This window comes from Electrona antarctica (assembly GCF_951216825.1).
Source record: "Electrona antarctica genome assembly, chromosome: 16".
Classification (NCBI taxonomy): Eukaryota; Metazoa; Chordata; class Actinopteri; order Myctophiformes; family Myctophidae; genus Electrona; species Electrona antarctica.
The window spans coordinates 589,845-617,712 of NC_136797.1; the positions used below are offsets into that span (position 1 = coordinate 589,845).

At 48.9% G+C, this 27,868-nt stretch overlaps 1 protein-coding gene across 1 annotated transcript in view; it reads right to left on the bottom strand.

The window, feature by feature from the left end:
- LOC306940275 (apical junction component 1 homolog) overlaps positions 1-27,052 on the bottom strand; it is a gene marked incomplete at both ends in the record, with an annotated part of 40,464 nt that extends 13,412 nt beyond the window's left edge. The window contains 14 exons of the mRNA XM_079525297.1: positions 3,956-4,195; positions 5,140-5,297; positions 5,618-5,941; positions 7,261-7,542; positions 14,488-14,958; positions 16,395-16,467; positions 17,970-18,124; positions 18,542-18,715; positions 19,497-19,717; positions 21,410-21,614; positions 23,523-23,740; positions 23,835-24,245; positions 24,619-24,782; positions 26,856-27,052. Coding sequence (XP_079381423.1) covers positions 3,956-4,195; positions 5,140-5,297; positions 5,618-5,941; positions 7,261-7,542; positions 14,488-14,958; positions 16,395-16,467; positions 17,970-18,124; positions 18,542-18,715; positions 19,497-19,717; positions 21,410-21,614; positions 23,523-23,740; positions 23,835-24,245; positions 24,619-24,782; positions 26,856-27,052 — 3,293 coding nt within the window. The remainder of the gene's footprint in view (positions 1-3,955; positions 4,196-5,139; positions 5,298-5,617; positions 5,942-7,260; positions 7,543-14,487; positions 14,959-16,394; positions 16,468-17,969; positions 18,125-18,541; positions 18,716-19,496; positions 19,718-21,409; positions 21,615-23,522; positions 23,741-23,834; positions 24,246-24,618; positions 24,783-26,855) is intronic.
- Between the last annotated feature and the right edge of the window lie 816 nt (positions 27,053-27,868).

Genomic DNA, 27,868 nt, shown 5'->3' on the forward strand with positions numbered 1-27,868 from the left:
GTAGTGTTAGCGGTAGTGTTAGCGGTAGTGTTAGTGTTAGCGGTAGTGTTAGCGGTAGTTGTAGCATTAGTGTTAGCGGTAGTGTCAGCGGTAGTGTTAGCGGTAGTGTTAGTGTTAGTGGTAGTGTTAGTGTTAGCGGTAGTGGTAGCGGTAGTGTTAGCGGTAGTGTTAGTGTTAGTGGTAGTGTTAGTGTTAGCGGTAGTGGTAGCGGTAGTCTTAGCGGTAGTGTTAGTGTTAGTGGTAGTGTTAGTGTTAGCGGTAGTGTCAGCGGTAGTGTTAGCGGTAGTGTTAGTGTTAGTGGTAGTGTTAGTGTTAGCGGTAGTGGTAGCGGTAGTGTTAGCGGTAGTGGTAGTGTTAGTGTTAGCGGTAGTGTTAGCGGTAGTGGTAGCATTAGTGTCTGCGGTAGCATTAGTGTCTGCGGTAGCATTAGTGTTAGCGGTAGTGTCAGCGGTAGCATTAGTGTTAGCGGTAGTGTTAGCGGTAGCATTAGTGTTAGCGGTAGTGTTAGCGGTAGCGTTAGCGGTAACTGTAGCGGTAGTGTTAGTCTTAGCGGTAGTGTTAGCGGTAGTGGTAGTGTTAGTCTTAGCGGTAGTGTTAGTGTTAGCGGTAGTGTTAGTCTTAGCGGTAGTGTTAGCGGTAGTGGTAGTGTTAGTCTTAGCGGTAGTGTTAGTGTTAGCGTTAGTTTTAGTGTTAGCGGTAGTGTTAGTGTTAGCGGTAGTGTTAGCGGTAGTGGTAGCATTAGTGTCAGCGGTAGCGTTAGTGTTAGCGGTAGTGTCAGCGGTAGCATTAGTGTTAGCGGTAGTGTCAGCGGTAGCATTAGTGTTAGCGGTAGTGTCAGCGGTAGCATTAGTGTTAGCGGTAGTGTTAGCGGTAGCGGTAGTGTTAGTCTTAGCGGTAGTGTTAGCGGTAGTGTTAGTGTTAGCGGTAGTGTTAGCGGTAGTGGTAGTGTTAGTGTTAGCGGTAGTGTCAGCGGTAGCATTAGTGTTAGCGGTAGTGTTAGCGGTAGCGGTAGTGTTAGTCTTAGCGGTAGTGTTAGCGGTAGTGGTAGTGTTAGTGTTAGCGGTAGTGTCAGCGGTAGTGGTAGTGTTAGCGGTAGTGTCAGCGGTAGCATTAGTGTTAGCGATAGTGTTAGCGGTAGCGGTAGTGTTAGTCTTAGCGGTAGTGTTAGTGTTAGCGGTAGTGTTAGTGTTAGCGGTAGTGTCAGCGGTAGCATTAGTGTTAGCGGTAGTGTTAGCGGTAGCGGTAGTGTTAGTCTTAGCGGTAGTGTTAGTGTTAGCGGTAGTGTTAGTGTTAGCGGTAGTGTCAGCGGTAGCATTAGAGTTAGCGGTAGTGTTAGCGGTAGCGGTAGTGTTAGTCTTAGCGGTAGTGTTAGTGTTAGCGGTAGTGTTAGTGTTAGCGGTAGTGTCAGCGGTAGCATTAGTCTTAGCGGTAGTGTTAGCGGTAGCGGTAGTGTTAGTCTTAGCGGTAGTGTTAGCGGTAGTGGTAGTGTTAGTCTTAGCGGTAGTGTTAGTGTTAGCGGTAGTGTTAGTGTTAGCGGTAGTGTTAGTGTTAGCGGTAGTGTCAGCGGTAGCATTAGTGTTAGCGGTAGTGTTAGCGGTAGTGTTAGTCTTAGCGGTAGTGTTAGTGTTAGCGGTAGTGTTAGTGTTAGCGGTAGTGTCAGCGGTAGCATTAGTGTTAGCGGTAGTGTTAGCGGTAGCGGTAGTGTTAGTCTTAGCGGTAGTGTTAGTGTTAGCGGTAGTGTTAGTGTTAGCGGTAGTGTCAGCGGTAGCATTAGTGTTAGCAGTAGTGTTAGCGGTAGCGGTAGTGTTAGTCTTAGCGGTAGTGTTAGTGGTAGTGTTAGTCTTAGCGGTAGTGTTAGTCTTAGCGGTAGTGTTAGTGTTAGCGGTAGTGTTAGCGGTAGTGTTAGCGGTAGCGGTAGTGTTAGCGGTAGTGGTAGTGTTGGCGGTAGTGTTAGCGGTAGTGTTAGCGGTAGTGTTAGCGGTAGCGGTAGTGTTAGCGGTAGCGGTAGTGTTAGCGGTAGTGTTAGCGGTAGTGTTAGCGGTAGTGTCAGCGGTAGCGGTAGTGTTAGCGGTAGTGTTAGCGGTAGCGGTAGTGTTAGCGGTAGTGTTAGCGGTAGTGGTAGTGTTAGTGTTAGCGGTAGTGTTAGCGGTAGTGTTAGCGGTAGTGGTAGTGTTAGTGTTAGCGGTAGTGGTAGTGTTAGTGTTAGTGGTAGCATTAGTGTTAGCGGTAGTGTTAGTCTTAGCGGTAGTGGTAGTGTTAGTGTTAGCGGTAGTGTCAGCGGTAGCATTAGTGTTAGCGGTAGTGTTAGTGTTAGTCTTAGCGGTAGTGTTAGCGGTAGCATTAGTCTTAGCGGTAGCGGTAGTGTTAGTCTTAGCGGTAGTGTTAGCGGTAGCATTAGTGTTAGCGGTAGTGTTAGTGTTAGTCTTAGCGGTAGTGTTAGCGGTAGTGGTAGTGTTAGTGTTAGCGGTAGTGTCAGCGGTAGCATTAGTCTTAGCGGTAGCGGTAGTGTTAGTCTTAGCGGTAGTGTTAGCGGTAGCATTAGTGTTAGCGGTAGTGTTAGTGTTAGTCTTAGCGGTAGTGTTAGCGGTAGTGGTAGTGTTAGTGTTAGCGGTAGTGTCAGCGGTAGCATTAGTCTTAGCGGTAGCGGTAGTGTTAGTCTTAGCGGTAGTGTTAGCGGTAGTGGTAGTGTTAGTGTTAGCGGTAGTGTCAGCGGTAGCATTAGTCTTAGCGGTAGTGTTAGCGGTAGCGGTAGTGTTAGTCTTAGCGGTAGTGTTAGCGGTAGTGGTAGTGTTAGTCTTAGCGGTAGTGTTAGTGTTAGCGGTAGTGTTAGTGTTAGCGGTAGTGTTAGTGTTAGCGGTAGTGTCAGCGGTAGCATTAGTGTTAGCGGTAGTGTTAGCGGTAGTGTTAGTCTTAGCGGTAGTGTTAGTGTTAGCGGTAGTGTTAGTGTTAGCGGTAGTGTCAGCGGTAGCATTAGTGTTAGCGGTAGTGTTAGCGGTAGCGGTAGTGTTAGTCTTAGCGGTAGTGTTAGTGTTAGCGGTAGTGTTAGTGTTAGCGGTAGTGTCAGCGGTAGCATTAGTGTTAGCAGTAGTGTTAGCGGTAGCGGTAGTGTTAGTCTTAGCGGTAGTGTTAGTGGTAGTGTTAGTCTTAGCGGTAGTGTTAGTCTTAGCGGTAGTGTTAGTGTTAGCGGTAGTGTTAGCGGTAGTGTTAGCGGTAGTGTTAGCGGTAGTGGTAGTGTTGGCGGTAGTGTTAGCGGTAGTGTTAGCGGTAGTGTTAGCGGTAGCGGTAGTGTTAGCGGTAGTGTTAGCGGTAGTGTTAGCGGTAGTGTCAGCGGTAGCGGTAGTGTTAGCGGTAGTGTTAGCGGTAGCGGTAGTGTTAGCGGTAGTGTTAGCGGTAGTGGTAGTGTTAGTGTTAGCGGTAGTGTTAGCGGTAGTGTTAGCGGTAGTGGTAGTGTTAGTGTTAGCGGTAGTGGTAGTGTTAGTGTTAGTGGTAGCATTAGTGTTAGCGGTAGTGTTAGTCTTAGCGGTAGTGTTAGCGGTAGTGGTAGTGTTAGTGTTAGCGGTAGTGTCAGCGGTAGCATTAGTGTTAGCGGTAGTGTTAGTGTTAGTCTTAGCGGTAGTGTTAGCGGTAGTGTTAGTGTTAGTGTTAGCGGTAGTGTCAGCGGTAGCATTAGTCTTAGCGGTAGCGGTAGTGTTAGTCTTAGCGGTAGTGTTAGCGGTAGCATTAGTGTTAGCGGTAGTGTTAGTGTTAGTCTTAGCGGTAGTGTTAGCGGTAGTGGTAGTGTTAGTGTTAGCGGTAGTGTCAGCGGTAGCATTAGTCTTAGCGGTAGCGGTAGTGTTAGTCTTAGCGGTAGTGTTAGCGGTAGTGGTAGTGTTAGTGTTAGCGGTAGTGTCAGCGGTAGCATTAGTGTTAGCGGTAGTGTTAGCGGTAGCGGTAGTGTTAGCGGTAGCGTACTGACCGGTTGTTGGAGCACATCATGGTGTCGTCCTCGTCAGGGCTCTGGTCCGGCGAACACTCGTCGGCGCTCTTCAGGCCGTCGCTCGAGGCCACGCCCCCTCCTCCCCCGATGGAGGCGGAGTCAGGGTAGGCCACGCCCCCTCCCCCGATGGAGGCGGAGTCTGCGTCGTCTCGGAACGCTTCAGGGTTCATCCTCCGGATGGACGTCGGCTGCTTGTCCAGCGGAAGAGGCTCCGCCTTCCTGGACAAGGACCATTGGGATTATTAGTGTTATTATGAGAGGCTCCGCCTTCCTGGACAAGGACCAATGGGATTATTAGTGTTATTATTAGAGGCTCCGCATTCCTGGACAAGGACCAATGGGATTATTAGTATTATTACCTCGGGCCTCCTGAGGCATCGTGCCTGCAGACCTCGGGCCTCCTGAGGCATCGTGCCTGCAGACCTCGGGCCTCCTGAGGCATCGTGCCTGCAGACCTCGGGCCTCCAGAGGCATCGCCTGCAGACCTCGGGCCTCCAGAGGCATCGTGCCTGCAGACCTCGGGCCTCCTGAGGCATCGTGCCTGCAGACCTCGGGCCTCCTGAGGCATCGTGCCTGCAGACCTCGGGCCTCCTGAGGCACCCCCATTTAATGGCATTTCTATCTCTGGGACCCACAATTTATATTGTAAAATCAATGTTAATGTAACTCTGAGAGTGTACAAATGGTTCGTACACTCTCAGAGTTACAGACCCATAAGGGTCCATTTGATTCCAATAAGGGTATAAGGGCATAAGGGCTTAGGGTATAAGGGCTTAGGGTATAAGGGTTTAGGGTATAAGGTTTTAGGGCATAAGGGTTTAGGGTATAAGGGTTTAGGGCATAAGGGTTTGGGGTATAAGGGTTTAGGGCCTAAGGGTTTAGGGCATAAGGGTTTAGAGTATAAGGGTTTAGGGCACAAGGGTTTAGGGTATAAGGGTTTAGGGCTTAGGGCATAAGGGTTTAGGGTATAAGGGTTTAGGGCATAAGGGCTTAGGGCATAAGGGTTTAGGGTATAAGGGTTTAGGGTTCAGGGCATAAGGGTTTAGGGCATAGGGGTTTAGGGTATAAGGGTTTAGGGCATAAGGGTTTAGGGTATAAGGGGTTAGGCCCTAAACCCTTATGCCCTAAACTTTAGGGCATAAGGGTTTAGGGTTCAGGGTTACCTGGACATGGAGGCCGCCTCCTCCTCGTCGATGAGTTTCTTCAGCTGGTCCAGGATGTCTTCGCTGGCGCGTCGACTCGGAGGCTTGTAGTCGGTCACCAGGTCGGCCAGCAGCTCATCCAGCTGCTCTAGACTCTGCTGTAACGACGACGCGTTCTCCTGGACCAATAGGGTTAGGGTTAGTCTAACGAGGCGTTCTCCTGGACCAATAGGGTTAGGGTTAGTCTAAAACATGTTGTCCTGGACCAATATGGATAGGGTTAGTCTAACATGTTGTCCTGGACCAATAGAGACTCAGTTAGTCTAACATGTTGTCCTGGACCAATAGAGACTCAGTTAGTGTAACATGTTGTTAGACTCAGAGTTACAGACCCATAAGTGTCCACTTGGTTCCTATAACTATCATTTGGCTGGGGACCCCCTGGAACTCCCTCAAAGACCCCTGGGGGTCCCCAGACCAGACTTTGGGAACCACTGACCTGCGTCTTGTCTCTGCATGGCGAGGCGGAGGCAAAGCAGGACATTCCGCCACCGCGCTGTTCGGCGTCGCGCCGCGAGTCCAGGACGTCCCAGCTGGCCGAGCGTTCCGGCTCGGAGGACCGCGCCCCCCCCGCGGGCCGGAGGTCGTTGTCCGTGATGGTTATCTCCGGCGTGACGAACCAGTGGCGGCCGGACACGCTCCTGGCCGTCTCGGACGACGTGGGGCTCTTGTCGATCAGAGAGTTGTCGGACATGGAGAGAGCCGCGTAGCGTCTGGGAGAGCTGGAGAGGTTGACCACCACCGGACGCTGGCGCTGGTGGCGCTGGTGAGTCGGGACGCATACTTTGGTTAGACATAGCATTGGTTACACATAGCATTGGTCCGACTGCATTAAGGTTGGTGAGGGGTGCGTTAAAACGACCGGATTAAGGTTGGTGAGGGGTGCGTTAAAACGACCGGATTAAGGTTGGTGAGGGGTGCGTTAGGACGACCGGATTAAGGTTGGTGAGGGGTGCGTTAAAACGACCGGATTAAGGTTGGTGAGGGGTGCGTTACGACGACTGGATTAAGGTCGGTGAGGGGTGCGTTAAAACGACCGGATTAAGGTTGATGAGGGGTGCGTTAAAACGACCGGATTAAGGTTGGTGAGGGGTGCGTTAAGAGGACCGGAATAAGGTTGGTTAGGGGTGCGTTAAAACGACCGGATTAAGGTTGGTGAGGGGTGCGTTAAAACGACCGGATTAAGGTAGGTGAGGGGTGCGTTAAAACGACCGGATTAAGGTTGGTGAGGGGTGCGTTAAAACGACCGGATTAAGGTTGGTGAGGGGTGCGTTAAAACGACCGGATTAAGGCTGCTGAGGGTTGCGTTAAGGGTTGGGAGAGGGTTATGGTTAGGTTTAGGTGTGCTGCCCCCGTGGGAGGTTAGGGTGAGGGTTTGAGATATCGGACCAATGGTATGTCTAACCAAAAGCATGCACCCTTCAGATTCACAATCACAGTCACATTAATCTTTATTTTCACATCTATTCCTAGCGATACCCATCCCTGTTCTTACAAGTAAGACAAAACAGGTGTGTGAAATAATGTTTTGTGCAGTTGATCCCATTGTGTTATTTATTTATAAGGAATAAAGAAAGGGAAGGAGGAGGAGGGGGGGGGGGGGGGGGTAGGAGATCAACGCAAGAAATAAATAAGAAAAATTGAAGCTTGTTGCGCGCACACACACACACACACACACACACGCACACACACACACACGCACACACACACACACACACGCACACACGCACGCACACACACGCGCACACACACACAAGCACACACACACATACACACAAACACACACACACGCACACACGCACACACGCACACACACACGCAAACACACACACGCACACGCGCGCGCGCACACACACACACACGCACACGTGCGCACACACACGCATACACGCACGCACACACACAAGCACACACACACATACACACAAACACACACACACGCGCACACACGCACACACACACATACACACACGCACACGTGCGCACACACACACGCACGCACGCACGCACACAGCACCCTCGTATGGTCTCTCTTAGCTAATCTACAAACGGCACAGCCGTAGGGGCTCTTATCTCATTTACAGGCTTGTGGTCGCCGTCGTCCGCGGGGTGAAGATCGGCGGCCGCCGCAGCCTTCCTGGGGTCCAGGAGGTTGTTCCTGGGGTCCAGAAGGTTGTCGTAGCTCTGGCCACGGTGTGGCTCCGCCCCCCCGCGGTGTGGCCCCGCCCCAGCCCTCTCGGCGTGCGACGACAGGATGTCGTCCCACGACCGCGAGTAGGACTTGGCGTCGACGCCCATCCGTGGAGGGGGAGGAGCTTCAGCGCACGGGACGGCGCTCCAGTGCGTCACTCTGGTGGGAGTGGCCTGTGACAGGGGAGGAAATACATGACGTTTATTGGTTGACTCTGGTGGGAGTGGCTTGTGACAGGGGAGGAAATGCATGACGTCGATTTGTTGACTCTGGTGGGAGTGGCCTGTGACAGGGGAGGAAATGCATGACGTTGATTTGTTGACTCTGGTGGGAGTGGCCTGTGACAGGGGAGGAAATGCATGACGTTGATTTGTTGACTCTGGTGGGAGTGGCTTGTGACAGGGGAGGAAGTGCATGACGTCGATTGGTTGACTCTGGTGGGAGTGGCCTGTGACAGGTGAGGAAATGCATGACGTCGATTGGTTGACTGGTGATATTTGGCTCCCCCTCCAAATATGGATGCTGAGGTGCAAGTGGTCGACAAAAGTGTCAATTTTGTTGCTTTTCACATGACATGAAAAAACGAACTTGAATAATAATCCAATGACTGTCTCCCTTCATCACATCGTTAACCCTATAGTTACCTGGGTCTCTCATCATCACATCGTTAACCCTATAGTTATCTGGGTCTCCCATCATCACATCGTTAACCCTATAGTTACCTGGGTCCCCCATCATCACATCGTTAACCCTATAGTTACCTGGGTCTCTCATCATCACATCGTTAACCCTATAGTTACCTGGGTCTCTCATCATCACATCGTTAACCCTATAGTTACCTGGGTCTCCTATCATCACATCGTTAACCCTATAGTTACCTGGGTCTCCTATCATCACATCGTTAACCCTATAGTTACCTGGGTCTCTCATCATCACATCGTTAACCCTATAGTTACCTGGGTCTCTCATCATCACATCGTTAACCCTATAGTTACCTGGGTCTCTCATCATCACATCGTTAACCCTATAGTTACCTGGGTCTCCCATCATCACATCGTTAACCCTATAGTTACCTGGGTCTCCTATCATCACATCGTTAACCCTATAGTTACCTGGGTCTCCTATCATCACATCGTTAACCCTATAGTTACCTGGGTCTCTCATCATCACATCGTTAACCCTATTGTTACCTGGGTCTCCTATCATCACATCGTTAACCCTATAGTTACCTGGGTCTCTCATCATCACATCGTTAACCCTATAGTTACCTGGGTCTCCTATCATCACATCGTTAACCCTATAGTTACCTGGGTCTCCCATCATCACATCGTTAACCCTATAGTTACCTGGGTCTCTCATCATCACATCGTTAACCCTATAGTTACCTGGGTCTCTCATCATCACATCGTTAACCCTATAGTTACCTGGGTCTCCCATCATCACATCGTTAACCCTATAGTTACCTGGGTCTCCCATCATCACATCGTTAACCCTATAGTTACCTGGGTCTCTCATCATCACATCGTTAACCCTATAGTTACCTGGGTCTCTCATCATCACATCGTTAACCCTATAGTTACCTGGGTCTCCCATCATCACATCGTTAACCCTATAGTTACCTGGGTCTCTCATCATCACATCGTTAACCCTATAGTTACCTGGGTCTCCCATCATCACATCGTTAACCCTATAGTTACCTGGGTCTCCTATCATCACATCTTTAACCCTATAGTTACCTGGGTCTCCTATCATCACATCGTTAACCCTATAGTTACCTGGGTCTCCTATCATCACATCTTTAACCCTATAGTTACCTGGGTCTCTCATCATCACATCGTTAACCCTATAGTTACCTGGGTCTCCCATCATCACATCGTTAACCCTATAGTTACCTGGGTCTCCCATCATCACATCGTTAACCCTATTGTTACCTGGGTCTCCCATCATCACATCGTTAACCCTATAGTTACCTGGGTCTCCCATCATCACATCGTTAACCCTATAGTTACCTGGGTCTCCCATCATCACATCGTTAACCCTATAGTTACCTGGGTCTCCTATCATCACATCGTTAACCCTATAGTTACCTGGGTCTCCCATCATCACATCGTTAACCCTATAGTTACCTGGGTCTCCCATCATCACATCGTTAACCCTATAGTTACCTGGGTCTCCCATCATCACATCGTTAACCCTATTGTTACCTGGGTCTCCCATCATCACATCGTTAACCCTATAGTTACCTGGGTCTCCCATCATCACATCGTTAACCCTATAGTTACCTGGGTCTCCCATCATCACATCGTTAACCCTATTGTTACCTGGGTCTCTCATCATCACATCGTTAACCCTATAGTTACCTGGGTCTCTCATCATCACATCGTTAACCCTATAGTTACCTGGGTCTCCTATCATCACATCGTTAACCCTATAGTTACCTGGGTCTCCCATCATCACATCGTTAACCCTATAGTTACCTGGGTCTCTCATCATCACATCGTTAACCCTATAGTTACCTGGGTCTCCCATCATCACATCGTTAACCCTATAGTTACCTGGGTCTCCCATCATCACATCGTTAACCCTATAGTTACCTGGGTCTCCCATCATCACATCGTTAACCCTATAGTTACCTGGGTCTCCCATCATCACATCGTTAACCCTATAGTTACCTGGGTCTCCCTTCATCACATCGTTAACCCTATAGTTACCTGGGTCTCCTATCATCACATCGTTAACCCTATAGTTACCTGGGTCTCTCATCATCACATCGTTAACCCTATAGTTACCTGGGTCTCCCTTCATCACATCGTTAACCCTATAGTTACCTGGGTCTCCCATCATCACATCGTTAACCCTATAGTTACCTGGGTCTCCCTTCATCACATCGTTAACCCTATAGTTACCTGGGTCTCTCATCATCACATCGTTAACCCTATAGTTACCTGGGTCTCTCATCATCACATCGTTAACCCTATAGTTACCTGGGTCTCTCATCATCACATCGTTAACCCTATAGTTACCTGGGTCTCTCATCATCACATCGTTAACCCTATAGTTACCTGGGTCTCCTATCATCACATCTTTAACCCTATTGTTACCTGGGTCTCTCATCATCACATCGTTAACCCTATAGTTACCTGGGTCTCCCATCATCACATCGTTAACCCTATAGTTACCTGGGTCTCTCATCATCACATCGTTAACCCTATAGTTACCTGGGTCTCCCATCATCACATCGTTAACCCTATAGTTACCTGGGTCTCCCATCATCACATCGTTAACCCTATAGTTACCTGGGTCTCTCATCATCACATCTTTAACCCTATTGTTACCTGGGTCTCTCATCATCACATCGTTAACCCTATAGTTACCTGGGTCTCCCATCATCACATCGTTAACCCTATAGTTACCTGGGTCTCTCATCATCACATCTTTAACCCTATTGTTACCTGGGTCTCTCATCATCACATCGTTAACCCTATAGTTACCTGGGTCTCCTATCATCACATCGTTAACCCTATAGTTACCTGGGTCTCCCATCATCACATCGTTAACCCTATAGTTACCTGGGTCTCTCATCATCACATCTTTAACCCTATTGTTACCTGGGTCTCTCATCATCACATCGTTAACCCTATAGTTACCTGGGTCTCCTATCATCACATCGTTAACCCTATAGTTACCTGGGTCTCCCTTCATCACATCGTTAACCCTATAGTTACCTGGGTCTCTCATCATCACATCTTTAACCCTATTGTTACCTGGGTCTCTCATCATCACATCGTTAACCCTATAGTTACCTGGGTCTCTCATCATCACATCGTTAACCCTATAGTTACCTGGGTCTCCCATCATCACATCGTTAACCCTATAGTTACCTGGGTCTCCTATCATCACATCGTTAACCCTATAGTTACCTGGGTCTCCTATCATCACATCGTTAACCCTATAGTTACCTGGGTCTCCCATCATCACATCGTTAACCCTATAGTTACCTGGGTCTCTCATCATCACATCGTTAACCCTATAGTTACCTGGGTCTCCCATCATCACATCGTTAACCCTATAGTTACCTGGGTCTCCCATCATCACATCTTTAACCCTATAGTTACCTGGGTCTCCCTTCATCACATCGTTAACCCTATAGTTACCTGGGTCTCTCATCATCACATCGTTAACCCTATAGTTACCTGGGTCTCTCATCATCACATCGTTAACCCTATAGTTACCTGGGTCTCCCATCATCACATCGTTAACCCTATAGTTACCTGGGTCTCCCATCATCACATCGTTAACCCTATAGTTACCTGGGTCTCTCATCATCACATCGTTAACCCTATAGTTACCTGGGTCTCCTATCATCACATCGTTAACCCTATAGTTACCTGGGTCTCCCTTCATCACATCGTTAACCCTATAGTTACCTGGGTCTCCCATCATCACATCGTTAACCCTATAGTTACCTGGGTCTCCCATCATCACATCGTTAACCCTATAGTTACCTGGGTCTCCCATCATCACATCGTTAACCCTATAGTTACCTGGGTCTCCCATCATCACATCGTTAACCCTATAGTTACCTGGGTCTCTCATCATCACATCGTTAACCCTATAGTTACCTGGGTCTCCCTTCATCACATCGTTAACCCTATAGTTACCTGGGTCTCCTATCATCACATCTTTAACCCTATAGTTACCTGGGTCTCCCATCATCACATCGTTAACCCTATAGTTACCTGGGTCTCCCATCATCACATCGTTAACCCTATAGTTACCTGGGTCTCTCATCATCACATCGTTAACCCTATAGTTACCTGGGTCTCTCATCATCACATCTTTAACCCTATTGTTACCTGGGTCTCTCATCATCACATCTTTAACCCTATTGTTACCTGGGTCTCTCATCATCACATCGTTAACCCTATAGTTACCTGGGTCTCCTATCATCACATCGTTAACCCTATAGTTACCTGGGTCTCCCTTCATCACATCGTTAACCCTATAGTTACCTGGGTCTCCTATCATCACATCGTTAACCCTATAGTTACCTGGGTCTCCCATCATCACATCGTTAACCCTATAGTTACCTGGGTCCCCCATCATCACATCGTTAACCCTATAGTTACCTGGGTCTCCCATCATCACATCGTTAACCCTATAGTTACCTGGGTCTCTCATCATCACATCGTTAACCCTATAGTTACCTGGGTCTCCTATCATCACATCGTTAACCCTATAGTTACCTGGGTCTCCCATCATCACATCGTTAACCCTATAGTTACCTGGGTCTCTCATCATCACATCGTTAACCCTATAGTTACCTGGGTCTCCCATCATCACATCGTTAACCCTATAGTTACCTGGGTCTCCCATCATCACATCGTTAACCCTATAGTTACCTGGGTCTCTCATCATCACATCTTTAACCCTATTGTTACCTGGGTCTCTCATCATCACATCGTTAACCCTATAGTTACCTGGGTCTCCTATCATCACATCGTTAACCCTATAGTTACCTGGGTCTCCTATCATCACATCGTTAACCCTATAGTTACCTGGGTCTCTCATCATCACATCGTTAACCCTATAGTTACCTGGGTCTCTCATCATCACATCGTTAACCCTATAGTTACCTGGGTCTCCTATCATCACATCGTTAACCCTATAGTTACCTGGGTCTCCCTTCATCACATCGTTAACCCTATAGTTACCTGGGTCTCTCATCATCACATCTTTAACCCTATTGTTACCTGGGTCTCTCATCATCACATCGTTAACCCTATAGTTACCTGGGTCTCCCATCATCACATCGTTAACCCTATAGTTACCTGGGTCTCCCTTCATCACATCGTTAACCCTATAGTTACCTGGGTCTCTCATCATCACATCGTTAACCCTATAGTTACCTGGGTCTCCCATCATCACATCGTTAACCCTATAGTTACCTGGGTCTCCTATCATCACATCGTTAACCCTATAGTTACCTGGGTCTCTCATCATCACATCGTTAACCCTATAGTTACCTGGGTCTCTCATCATCACATCGTTAACCCTATTGTTACCTGGGTCTCCTATCATCACATCGTTAACCCTATAGTTACCTGGGTCTCCTATCATCACATCGTTAACCCTATAGTTACCTGGGTCTCCCATCATCACATCGTTAACCCTATAGTTACCTGGGTCTCTCATCATCACATCGTTAACCCTATAGTTACCTGGGTCTCTCATCATCACATCGTTAACCCTATAGTTACCTGGGTCTCCCATCATCACATCGTTAACCCTATAGTTACCTGGGTCTCCTATCATCACATCGTTAACCCTATAGTTACCTGGGTCTCTCATCATCACATCGTTAACCCTATAGTTACCTGGGTCTCCTATCATCACATCGTTAACCCTATAGTTACCTGGGTCTCCCATCATCACATCGTTAACCCTATAGTTACCTGGGTCTCTCATCATCACATCGTTAACCCTATAGTTACCTGGGTCTCCTATCATCACATCGTTAACCCTATAGTTACCTGGGTCTCTCATCATCACATCGTTAACCCTATAGTTACCTGGGTCTCCTATCATCACATCGTTAACCCTATAGTTACCTGGGTCTCTCATCATCACATCGTTAACCCTATAGTTACCTGGGTCTCTCATCATCACATCGTTAACCCTATAGTTACCTGGGTCTCTCATCATCACATCGTTAACCCTATAGTTACCTGGGTCTCTCATCATCACATCGTTAACCCTATAGTTACCTGGGTCTCTCATCATCACATCGTTAACCCTATAGTTACCTGGGTCTCTCATCATCACATCGTTAACCCTATAGTTACCTGGGTCTCCCATCATCACATCGTTAACCCTATAGTTACCTGGGTCTCCCATCATCACATCGTTAACCCTATAGTTACCTGGGTCTCCTATCATCACATCGTTAACCCTATAGTTACCTGGGTCTCTCATCATCACATCGTTAACCCTATAGTTACCTGGGTCTCCCATCATCACATCGTTAACCCTATAGTTACCTGGGTCTCTCATCATCACATCGTTAACCCTATAGTTACCTGGGTCTCTCATCATCACATCGTTAACCCTATAGTTACCTGGGACACGTAGGAAGCCGGGGGATTTGTGGAGTAGCCCGACCCCGCCTCTGAGCCGTACCACTCGTCGCTCTGCGGTTGGACCACGCGGGCGTGTCTCCGCCCCTCCGTGTAGTACGCCCGCGCCGGGAAGTGGTGCTCGGGCGGGAGGGCGCGGCCGTAGGCGTCGGCCCCGCCCCCCGCGGGGGGGTGTTGGTAGTACAGCCTGGGCGGAGCCGTCTGGATCTGATAGGTCCGCGGGTCGTCCCCTCCGAAGAACGTCCTGGCGGTCGGCCCGGGCGGCGTCTGGACGATGTAGGAGGACGGCGCGAAGCCCGAGGATTCGCCTCCCGGCGGTTTGCCGTAGGCGGCGGAGGGGGGCGGGTACAGCGGGTGGAAGCAGGGCGGCTCCATCTCGGCGAAGTAGGGCGACCCCATTGACCCCATCCCAACCACGCTGGGCACGGCGTGCACCGCGCGCGTCCGTGGGTCCTGAACGCATCGGTGGGCGATATCCAAATATATAATATAATTAATATAATATAATATATAATACAATGCAATGCAATGAAATATAATATAATTGGGAGGAAACCTCATAACTCCATTTTTGAAGTTTTTGATTTTCTTCCATAAATCAGTTCTATTGAACACCCTTTACGTCTGTGTGTTGTTTCATAAATCAGTGCTATTGAACACCCTTTACGTCTGTGTGTTGTTTCATAAATCAGTGCTATTGAACACCCTTTACGTCTGTGTGATGTTTCATAAATCAGTGCTATTGAACACCCTTTACGTCTGTGTGATGTTTCATAAATCAGTGCTATTGAACACCCTTTACGTCTGTGTGATGTTTCATAAATCAGTGCTATTGAACACCCTTTGTGTGTTGTTTCGAAAATGTTGAACCAATGGAAAGTAGTAAAAAACGCATTGGACAAAACCTCTCAACTCCATTGGACCCTCAAACTGTCTGCTAAAGCAGCTAACTCCACCCCCTCTCTCCCTCTCATGGATGTAATTGACAATATCTAAAGTCACAACACCAACTTTGATGAGGCAGTATTGCAAATTGTTTTAAAAATATAATGTTTTATTAATTTTAACATATATTTTTCATTTCCTGAAAAAAAAGAGGTTTAGGGTTAGGGTTAGCGGGCAGGCGCCGGTGTAGGCGGTTCAGAAACCTGTCTGTGTCTCATACGAGGGGTGTAGGCGGTTCAGAAACCTGTCTGTGTCTCATACGAGGGGTGTGGGCGGTTCAGAAACCTGTCTGTGTCTCATACGAGGGGTGTAGGCGGTTCAGAAACCTGTCTGCGTCTCATACGAGGGGTGTAGGCGGTTCAGAAACCTGTCTGTGTCTCATACGAGGGGTGTAGGCAGTTCAGAAACCTGTCTGCGTCTCATACGAGGGGTGTAGGCAGTTCAGAAACCTGTCTGTGTCTCATACGAGGGGTGTAGGCAGTTCAGAAACCTGTCTGCGTCTCATACGAGGGGTGTAGGCAGTTCAGAAACCTGTCTGTGTCTCATACGAGGGGTGTAGGCGGTTCAGAAACCTGTCTGTGTCTCATACGAGGGGTGTAGGCGGTTCAGAAACCTGTCTGTGTCTCATACGAGGGGTGTAGGCGGTTCAGAAACCTGTCTGTGTCTCATACAAGGGGTGTAGGCGGTTCAGAAACCTGTCTGTGTCTCATACGAGGGGTGTAGGCGGTTCAGAAACCTGTCTGCGTCTCATACGAGGGGTGTAGGCAGTTCAGAAACCTGTCTGTGTCTCATACGAGGGGTGTAGGCGGTTCAGAAACCTGTCTGCGTCTCATACGAGGGGTGTAGGCGGTTCAGAAACCTGTCTGTGTCTCATACGAGGGGTGTAGGCAGTTCAGAAACCTGTCTGCGTCTCATACGAGGGGTGTAGGCGGTTCTAACCTTACCTGCACGTAGCATACTTTGGGAGTGAAGTTCTGTCCGGCCATGAAGCATTCCTCTGGGAAGTACGAGCTCGGCCTGGAAGGAGGACATGTTATTATAACTAAAACTAACGAGAAAAAAAACAAAAAAATAAAATTGAAAATTTTAAAACATTTCCGTTAATAAAAACTAAATAAAAACCAGAAAATGAAAAGAAAGACGATAGTGTGTGATCACAAAACTAACTGAAACTATAGACAAAAGCTAGGGTGGCTTAGCAGCCTAGCCTTCCAGACGGTTGAGCTAACCACTAACTATATTTATAGGCTTCATCTGTAACTGTGATATCCTTCATTTGAAATGCTATCTTTTCTTTTTATTACACGATACTCACTCTGGTCCTTTTCAACCCTGAACCTGACTTATCCGCCTGGATTGAAATGGGCCCAAAAAACTTAAAGTAAAACTAATGAAAACTAAACCCAAACTAAGCGTTGTCACAAAAATAAATAAAAACTAGCAAGGCCGCTCTAAAAACTACCTAAAACTAACTGAATTAGAAAAATAAATAAGTCAAAACTAACTAAAACTAAACTCGAAACGAAAAATCCCAAACTATGTCTAACCTGGGAGGAGGAGGGGCCTAACCCTGGAAGGGGGAGCGGTCTAACCCGGGAAGGGGGAGGGGCCTAACCTGGGAGGAGGATGGGTCTAACCCTAGAATGGGGAGGGGCCTAACCTGGTAGGGGGAGGGGTCTAACCTTGTAGGGGGAGGGGTCTAACTTGGGAGGAGGAGGGGTCTAACCTGGGAGGAGGAGGGGTCTAACCCTGGAAGGGGAGGGGTCTAACCCTGGAAGGGGGAGGGTTCTAACCAAGGGGCCAGTGAGGCACTCCAACGTTGAAGATGCCACTACCTACTGGCGAAATGTGGAATTGCAGCACTTAATGGAAGTGGACGGACGTTCATGACGTCACGTGAAAAGCCCGGACCTCAAAATTGAGGTCCGGGGCTAGGCTAAACTTCCGCTCGCTCGAGCCATTGAGTTATCATTATACTTCCGGAAGTCTTCCGGGTGCTCAAAACGCCACTGAGCAACTTCCACTGAACGAATAGCGGGGGGGCGGGGCTAACGCTCCAGTTCGGTCTCTATCCTTTATATACTCTATGGTTCTAACCCTGGAAGGGGGAGGGGTCTAACCCTGGAAGGGGGAGGGGTCTAACCTGGGAGGAGGAGGGTTCTAACCTGGAAGGAGGGGTTTAACCCTGGAAGGGGGAGGGGTCTAACCCTGGAAGGGGGAGGGGTCTAACACTGGAAGGGGGAGGGGTCTAACCTAGGAGGAGGAGGGGTCTAACCCTGAGAGGAGGAGGGGCCTAACCTGGGAGGAGGGGTCTAACCCTGGAAGGGGGAGGGGTCTAACCTGGGAGGAGGAGGGGTCTAATCCTGGGATGAGGAGGGGCCTAACCTGGGAGGAGGAGGGGTCTAACCTGGGAGGAGGAGGGGCCTAACCTGGGAGGAGGAGGGGTCTAACCTGGTAGGGGGAGGGGTCTATCCCTGGAAGGGGGAGGGGTCTATCCCTGGAAGGGGGAGGGGTCTAACCTGGGAGGAGGAGGGGCGGCGCTCACGTATCTGGGCGACTCCTCGGTGTAAAAGTATTCGCCGGGCGTGGTCGGGCGTTCCCCGGCGGTGAAGTCGTAGTAGTCGCCGGGCGAAGCCATCCGTTGCACGCTGCCAGCGACCTCCGCGGCGACCTGCTGCAGCGTTGAGGTTGCAACGGAAAAATTTAGATTTTAGTCTTTTGAATAGTTTTCATTTAGTCTTAGTCTAGTCGGGCCTTATTGATGCCTTCATAATGGCTCATTTTACATTTGCTGAAAATAGCCGATCTACAAGCTCACAACGCGTCGCGCTGCGACGCCTTTTGAGCTTGTAGATCGGCTATTTTCAGCGTGCAACCAAGTGTAAAATGACTTACACTGGATCTCTTGTCCACTACCCTAACATTTTGGTCAAGTTTTTAATTTGTCGACGAACTTGTCAGTACATTTAGTCTCAGTTTAAGTCATCTAAGCTTAGTTTTAATTTAGTTTCCATTTAGTTTTATCGTCAGTGAAAAAAAGGCAGTCGGCGACGTCGTAATTTTAGTCGAGGAAATCAAGGCTGCCACACACCTGCTGCAGGTAGGAGGTGTTGGGCATGCTGCGGGACGAGTAGCGCCCCCCGGTGGCCGCCGCCGCCCGGCGGTACTCGCGGCCCAGCGAGTCTGTGGGCGTGGCCGTGGGCGTCGCCCGGGAGGAGTAGGAGAAGTGGCGAGGGACCGTCAGGCTGCGAGCGCTGCCCCCGTGCTGCGGGTTAAAACAATAGGCCGTCAGGCTGCGGGTTAAAACAATAGGCCGTCAGGCTGCGGGTTAAAACAATAGGCCGTCAGGCTGCGGGTTAAAACAATAGGCCGTCAGGCTGCGGGTTAAAACAATAGGCCGTCAGGCTGCGGGTTAAAACAATAGGCCGTCAGGCTGCGGGTTAAAACAATAGGCCGTCAGGCTGCGGGTTAAAACAATAGGCCGTCAGGCTGCGGGTTAAAACAATAGGCCGTCAGGCTGCGGGTTAAAACAATAGACCGTCAGGCTGCGGGTTAAAAATATAGGCCGTCAGGCTGCGGGTTAAAACAATAGGCCGTCAGGCTGCGGGTTAAAACAATAGGCCGTCAGGCTGCGGGTTAAAACAATAGGCCGTCAGGCTGCGGGTTAAAACAATAGGCTGTCAGGCTGCGGGTCAAAACAATAGGCCGTCAGGCTGCGGGTTAAAACAATAGACCGTCAGGCCCAGAGTCAGGGTCCAAGTAGCCTGGAACCCCTCCCCCTTACAGTATAACTCACCCCTCCCCCTTATAGTATAACTCACCCCTCCCCCGTACAGTATAACTCACCCCTCCCCCTTACAGTATAACTCACCCCTCCCCCTTATAGTATAACTCACCCCTCCCCCGTACAGTATAACTCACCCCTCCCCCTTACAGTATAACTCACCCCTCCCCCTTACAGTATAACTCACCCCTCCCCCTTACAGTATAACTCACCCCTCCCCCTTACAGTATAACTCACCCCTCCCCCGTACAGTATAACTCACCCCTCCCCCGTGCTGCCTCTGGTGTTTGGCGGCCGCCGCCGCCGCCATGGCGTCGGGCTTGATGTCGACCCGACAGCGGACGTGAGGGCTGGTGGCCCCGCCCTTCTCCGGCCTTGCCCCCTCCTCCTCGCCGTAGCAGGGCGAGTAGCGGCCTGCGCAGCCGGCTGCGTCGGGCGGCTGCAGCCTGCTGGGATGCACATCGTGCAGCAGAGCCCGCGTCGCTGTGCAGGAGACAGGAAAGAGTTAACGGGAACTAACGGAATGAGAGAGGAAAGAGTTAACAAGAACTAACGGAATTACCAAAAAAAACCTTTCCGTCGACTGAACTAAATAAGAACTAAAATAAAAACAATACATGCACGATAAGTAACTGAAATATGATAACATCGCAGAATGAAAAGGTCTTTTTGACCTGAAGTCATCTTGTGTAAATGGTAAATGGTGCATTTATATAGCGCCTTCATCCAAGGTGCTTTACATAGATTGTGCATTACATTCACACATTCACACACACATTCACACACCTTTACATAGATTGTGCATTACATTCACACATTCACACACACATTCACACACCTTTACATAGATTGTGCATTACATTCACACATTCACACACACATTCACACACCTTTACATAGATTGTGCATTACATTCACCCATTCACACACACATTCACACACCTTTACATAGATTGTGCATTACATTCACACATTCACACACACATTCACACACCTTTACATAGATTGTGCATTACATTCACCCATTCACACACACATTTATACACCGATGGCGGCAGAAACCATGCAAGGCACCAACCAGCACATCAGGAGCAATCAGGGGTTCAGTGTCTTGCTCAAGGACACTTTGACACTAACTCTGGGGGAGCCTGGGATCGAACTAGCAACCTTGCGGTTACCATCCGGTCACTCTAACCCTGAGCCACGCCTGTGTGGTACCTGGCCTTACTGCAGTCATGACCTGAAGTCAGTTTGTGGTACCTGGCCTTACTACAGTCCTGACCTGAAGTCAGCTTGTGGTACCTGGCCTTACTGCAGTCATGACCTGAAGTCAGTTGGTGGTACCTGGCCTTACTGCAGTCATGACCTGAAGTCAGCTTGTGGTACCTGGCCTTACTGCAGTCATGACCTGAAGTCAGCTTGTGGTACCTGGCCTTACTGCAGTCATGACCTGAAGTCAGCTTGTGGTACCTGGCCTTACTGCAGTCCTGACCTGAAGTCAGCTGGTGGTACCTGGCCTTACTGCAGTCATGACCTGAAGTCCGCTTGTGGTACCTGGCCTTACTACAGTCCTGACCTGAAGTCAGCTTGTGGTACCTGGCCTTACTGCAGTCCTGACCTGAAGTCAGCTTGTGGTACCTGGCCTTACTGCAGTCCTGACCTGAAGTCAGCTTGTGGTACCTGGCCTTACTGCAGTCATGACCTGAAGTCAGCTTGTGGTACCTGGCCTTACTGCAGTCATGACCTGAAGTCAGCTTGTGGTACCTGGCCTTACTGCAGTCCTGACCTGAAGTCAGCTTGTGGTACCTGGCCTTACTGCAGTCCTGACCTGCAGTCAGCTTGTGGTACCTGGCCTTACTGCAGTCATGTTAGTGTTAACCCATTTCGACCGAGACAGATTCTACAAAATGTCTTCTAAATCCTGACAGTTTTCTGAAAAACCTCATCAGTGGGTCAAGGACCCCCTAAATTATATGTATTTGTCCGCCGACCCCCATCTGAAAATCAGGGACCTTCCAGAAACAAAGATATGAGTTAAAAACTTTCGCTCTGAAAGTACATGTACATGTATGTATATTCAAAGATGTTTTCAACAGCTAAAGTACAACATAATGCTTAAAACACCAAAAGGGGTTCCCGCCCAGAACGGGTTTTAATGTTCCTCTCTCTTCTAACCTTGGTAGGACGACTGCCTCCGCGGGGACACGTCTGGCCTCCAGGGGGCGCCGCTGAGAGGAGCGGCGGTGGCGGTCCTTTGGGTGTCCCTGCTGCGCCTGCCGGGCCCCGGCGAGGACCCCTCGAAGGCCATGGTCAGCAGGCTGGTCTGGACGCGCGGCGCGCTCTTGGACCGCGTCCTCCTCTTCGGTTCGGCCATGTCCGCCTAGTGGTGGGTTCAAGTAACAACTTATCTGTCCGCCTACAATTACAATTTACAATTTAGGCATTTAGAGACTCTCTTAAATGGTAAATGGTGCATTTATATAGCGCCTTTATCCAAGGCGCTTTACATAGATGTGCATTACATTCACACATTCATACACCGATTGCGGTGGAAGCCATGCAAGGTACCAACCAGCACATCGGGAGCAATTTGGGGTTCAGTGTCTTGCCCAAGGACACTTCGACATGTAGACAGGAGGAGCCGGGATTCGAACCGCCGACCCATGGATCATTGGATGACCTGCTCTACCTCTTGAGCCACAGTCGCCCCAATCTCTTAATCCAGAGTGATTTACATTAAGCAGGAACCAAATGCATGGCAACACGTCACATAAAGTAGTATATAAACTATACATACTATACTATACTATACATATAGTATAGTATATACTATAAAGTGTGGCAACATGTCGCATACATAACAAGTAGTATTCATGAAACATGTTTAAGCTAAGAACTTAACAGTGGAATCTCTATATAATGAAACTATACTATACTATACTATACTATACTATACTATACTATACTATACTATACTATACTATACTATACATATAGCATAGTATATACTATAAAGTGCTATGACTACATACAATGCAATTCTAGTTCTGTCTACATAACATGCTATAAGTCTGTATACAAAAGTGCATATCTAAGGAGCCATCTAATAATAATAATAAAAATCACACCCGTGTGAACTGAGTGGTGTAAGGTTTTATATAGCATGATCAGCTGTGGTCTGACGTAATGAAATAAGGTAAGGTATTATGTAGCCTGATCAGCTCTGATCTGACGTAATGAAATCACACCCGGATGTGATTTCACAACTGGCTTTTTCTGTGCAGAGAAAATGACCATGGTTGCTACGGTCATCCAGTTCACCCGGGTGTGATTTAATTACGTCAGAAATTATTTTGAACATAGCAACCATGCTCATTTTTTTCTGCACACAAAAGCCAGTTGTAGGAGTGGTTTACACCACTCAATAATATCTGGGATTTATATAGCGCTTTTCTTAACACTCAAAGACGCTTTACATGTGTTGGGGCCAGGGGGGGAACAAGAGAAAAGACAACTTTAATAGAAAAAAACAATAAAACAATGCATATAACAAGTTTTAAAAACACATGAGCTTGGAAATGCGATTGTGAACAGGTGGGTTTTCAATCTAAGCGCCTAGTGCTGGGTTCGATTAACAACTTAGCTTCCTTTGATGGAGCATTCTGTCAATTCAAATCCAACCAAGACAACGTCAGTACGTATCGCTGTTAAAATGGATCCTTACACCTTTAGTATCTAATGCAGTGGTTTCCCAAACCTTTTCATGTCAAGGACCCCCACATTGACACTAATCAGCCCCGCGGACCCCCATTAGAAAAGATATGCCAGGGACCCCCGTGAGAGAAGATCTTTATGGCTCTAGCAGTGATTCTCAACCCGTTTAATTTCAAGGACCCCCAGTTTGACATGCATTAGTCTACGGACCCCCATTTAATGGCATGTCTATCTCTGGGACGCCCAATTTATATTTTAAAATCAATGTTAATTTATAGCTCTGAACCAAATGGTTCCATTTGTACACTCTCAGAGTTACAGACCCATACATGTGGTTAGTCCATTTGGTTCCAAACTATCATTTAGCTGGGGACCCCCTGGAACTCCCTCAAGGACCCCTGGGGGTCCCCGGACCCCACTTTGGGCTCTAATGTATGATGAGGGTGCAGTACCCACACCCACCACCAGGTCTATATGGTGAGGTGCAGTACCCATACCCACCACCAGGTCGTAAGGGTGCAGTACCAATACCCACCACCAGGTCTATATGGTGAGGTGCAGTACCCATACCCACCACCAGGTCGTAAGGTGCAGTACCCATACCCACCACCAGGTCATAAGGTGCAGTACCCATACCCACCACCAGGTCATAAGGTGCAGTACCCATACCCACCACCAGGTCTATATGGTGAGGTGCAGTACCAATACCCACCACCAGGTCTATATGGTGAGGTGCAGTACCCATACCCACCACCAGGTCATAAGGTGCAGTACCCATACCCACCACCAGGTCTATATGGTGAGGTGCAGTACCCATACCCACCACCAGGTCGTAAGGGTGCAGTACCAATACCCACCACCAGGTCTATATGGTGAGGTGCAGTACCCATACCCACCACCAGGTCGTAAGGTGCAGTACCCATACCCACCACCAGGTCATAAGGTGCAGTACCCATACCCACCACCAGGTCATAAGGTGCAGTACCCATACCCACCACCAGGTCTATATGGTGAGGTGCAGTACCAATACCCACCACCAGGTCTATATGGTGAGGTGCAGTACCCATACCCACCACCAGGTCATAAGGTGCAGTACCCATACCCACCACCAGGTCTATATGGTGAGGTGCAGTACCCATACCCACCACCAGGTCATAAGGTGCAGTACCAATACCCACCACCAGGTCTATATGGTGAGGTGCAGTACCCATACCCACCACCAGGTCATAAGGTGCAGTACCCATACCCACCACCAGGTCTATATGGTGAGGTGCAGTACCCATACCCACCACCAGGTCTATATGGTGAGGTGCAGTACCCACACCCACCACCAGGTCTATATGGTGAGGTGCAGTACCCATACCCACCACCAGGTCTATATGGTGAGGTGCAGTACCCATACCCACCACCAGGTCATAAGGTGCAGTACCCACACCCACCACCAGGTCATAAGGTGCAGTACCCATACCCACCACCAGGTCGTAAGGGTGCAGTACCCATACCCACCACCAGGTCGTAAGGGTGCAGTACCCATACCCACCACCAGGTCATAAGGTGCAGTACCCATACCCACCACCAGGTCGTAAGGGTGCAGTACCCATACCCACCACCAGGTCTATATGGTGAGGTGCAGTACCCATACCCACCACCAGGTCGTAAGGGTGCAGTACCCATACCCACCACCAGGTCATAAGGTGCAGTACCAATACCCACCAGCAGGTCACTGGCGGCCAGCGGCTGAGCGCTCATCAGTCGCTGGCTGAAGATGTCGGGCGCCGAGAAGCGTTGTCTCGCCTGGCGGCCCGGCGAGTTCCACGGCACATCGGCCTGCCGCCTACAGGACGAACATGGTCATTACAGTTTGTACAGAATACTGATGACATAACGATGAACACGGTCATTACAGTTTGTACAGAATACTGATGACATAACGATGAACACGGTCATTACAGTTAGTACAGAATACTGACGACATAACGATGAACACGGTCATTACAGTTTGTACAGAATACTGACGACATAACGATGAACACGGTCATTACAGTTTGTACAGAATACTGACGACATAACGATACGGTCATTACAGTTAGTACAGAATACTGACGACATAACGATGAACACGGTCATTACAGTTAGTACAGAATACTAAAAATATTTTGGCGTCGTAATGACTGAATTTACACTTGCTGAAAATAGCCGATCTACAAGCTCACAAGGCGTCGCAACGCGACGCCTTGTGAGCTTGTAGCTCGGCTATTTTCAGCATGCAACCAAGTGTAAAATGACTCATACTGGATGTCTTATCCACTAGTCCCTTCCTAACATTTTAGTCTAGTTTTTATTTGTTGACGAAATTGCCAATTTCCATAGCTTAGTTTTTATTTAGTTTTTTTTCCATTTAGTTTTCGTCAGTTGAATTTTTTTTCGTCATAGTCTCAGTCGACAAAAACAACCCTACTCCTAACCTGTAGGGGGAGCTAAAACAACCCTGCTCCTAACCTGTAGGGGGAGCTAAAACAACCCTGCTCCTAACCTGTAGGGGGAGCTAAAACAACCCTCCTCCTAACCTGAGGGGGAGCTAAAACAACCCTCCTCCTAACCTGTAGGGGGAGCTAAAACAACCCTGCTCCTAACCTGTAGGGGGAGCTAAAACAACCCTGCTCCTAACCTGTAGGGGGAGCCCTCCATAAAACAACCCTGCTCCTAACCTGTAGGGGGAGCCCTCCATAAAACAACCCTCCTCCTAACCTGTAGGGGGAGCCCTCCATAAAACAACCCTCCTCCTAACCTGTAGGGGGAGCCCTCCATAAAAAACCCTCCTCCTAACCTGTAGGGGGAGCCCTCCATAAAACAACCCTGCTCCTAACCTGTAGGGGGAGCCATCCATAAAACAACCCTCCTCCTAACCTGTAGGGGGAGCCCTCCATAAAACAACCCTCCTCCTAACCTGTAGGGGGAGCCCTCCATAAAACAACCCTCCTCCTAACCTGTAGGGGGAGCCCTCCATAAAACAACCCTCCTCCTAACCTGTAGGGGGAGCCCTCCATAAAACAACCCTCCTCCTAACCTGTAGGGGGAGCCCTCCATAAAACAACCCTCCTCCTAACCTGTAGGGGGAGCCCTCCATAAAACAACCCTCCTCCTAACCTGTAGGGGGAGCCCTCCATAAAACAACCCTCCTCCTAACCTGTAGGGGGAGCCCTCCATAAAACAACCCTGCTCCTAACCTGTAGGGGGAGCCATCCATAAAACAGCCCTGCTCCTAACCTGTAGGGGGAGCCCTCCATAAAACAACCCTCCTCCTAACCTGTAGGGGGAGCCCTCCATAAAACAACCCTGCTCCTAACCTGTAGGGGGAGCCATCCATAAAACAGCCCTGCTCCTAACCTGTAGGGGGAGCCCTCCATAAAACAACCCTCCTCCTAACCTGTAGGGGGAGCCATCCATAAAACAGCCCTCCTCCTAACCTGTAGGGGGAGCCCTCCATAAAACAGCCCTGCTCCTAACCTGTAGGGGGAGCCCTCCATAAAACAACCCTGCTCCTAACCTGTAGGGGGAGCCCTCCATAAAACAACCCTCCTCCTAACCTGTAGGGGGAGCCATCCATAAAACAACCCTGTTCCTAACCTGTAGGGGGAGCCCTCCATAAAACAACCCTGTTCCTAACCTGTAGGGGGAGCCCTCTATAAAACAACCCTCCTCCTAACCTGTAGGGGGAGCCCTCCATAAAACAACCCTCCTCCTAACCTGTAGGGGGAGCCCTCCATAAAACAGCCCTGCTCCTAACCTGTAGGGGGAGCCCTCCATAAAACAACCCTGCTCCTAACCTGTAGGGGGAGCCCTCCATAAAACAACCCTGCTCCTAACCTGTAGGGGGAGCCCTCCATAAAACAGCCCTGCTCCTAACCTGTAGGGGGAGCCCTCCATGTTCTCCGGGCGGCAGTTCTTCCTCGTCGGTTGATCCTCCTGCGGCGGGGGGGCGGGGTCACATGGTCCGCGGCGGGGCGGGGCCTCTTTGAAGGGAGCTGATTGGCCGGCGGAGGAGATGAGGTCGTCGTGGGTCACGGTCGATCGCAGTAAGTCCGGCAGGTTTGTACGTGTCATCTTAAAGGGACGACGGGCGCGTACGTGTCATCTTAAAGGGACGACGGGCGCGTACGTGTCATCTTAAAGGGCCATTTCACCTGCTGGAAGAAACTGCAGTCACTCAATGTTAGACCATTTTGGCCTGATGTCGAAATTTAAAAAAAAAAGTCTTCTAAATGCTGATAGTTTTCTGAAATAACTCATGTTTCTGTATCAGTGGTGCTCAATATGTCATGTCAAGGACCCCCAAAAATGATATGTGATTGGCCACCGACCCCCATCTGAAAATATGTTATTCCAGGAACCCCTCAGAAGTTAAAAACGTTCGCTCTGATAGAAGATGTATTTAAAGATTTTTTACGATTTTTCAAAAATAGCAGATCTACAAGCTTGTAGATCTGCTATATTTCAACAGCTAAAGTATAACATAATGCTTAAAACACCAGAAGGGGTTCCCGTCCAGAATGGGTAGGTTTCATGACATTAATTTTCATTTATTTTAATTTTATTATTTTTTATTTTAGGTTTCATGACCTCAATTACACCCCCCAATAAACTGTGGTCTGGGGGTTTTCTCTGGGGTGTGGAAGCCTTTTTGAGCTGCAATGAAAGCAGGCAGAACAGTGAAAACAGTGACATCTGCTGGCAAGTGCCGTTGACATATAATGGGATTTGCAGGCTGTGACATCACAATCAGCAGGAAAATCAGAGCACTTGTTTGAGCCAGAAAACCCCCCAGACCACAGAACATCTACTGAATGTTAAACCCCCAGACCACAGAACATCTACTGAATGTTAAACCCCCAGACTACAGAACATCTACTGAATGTTAAA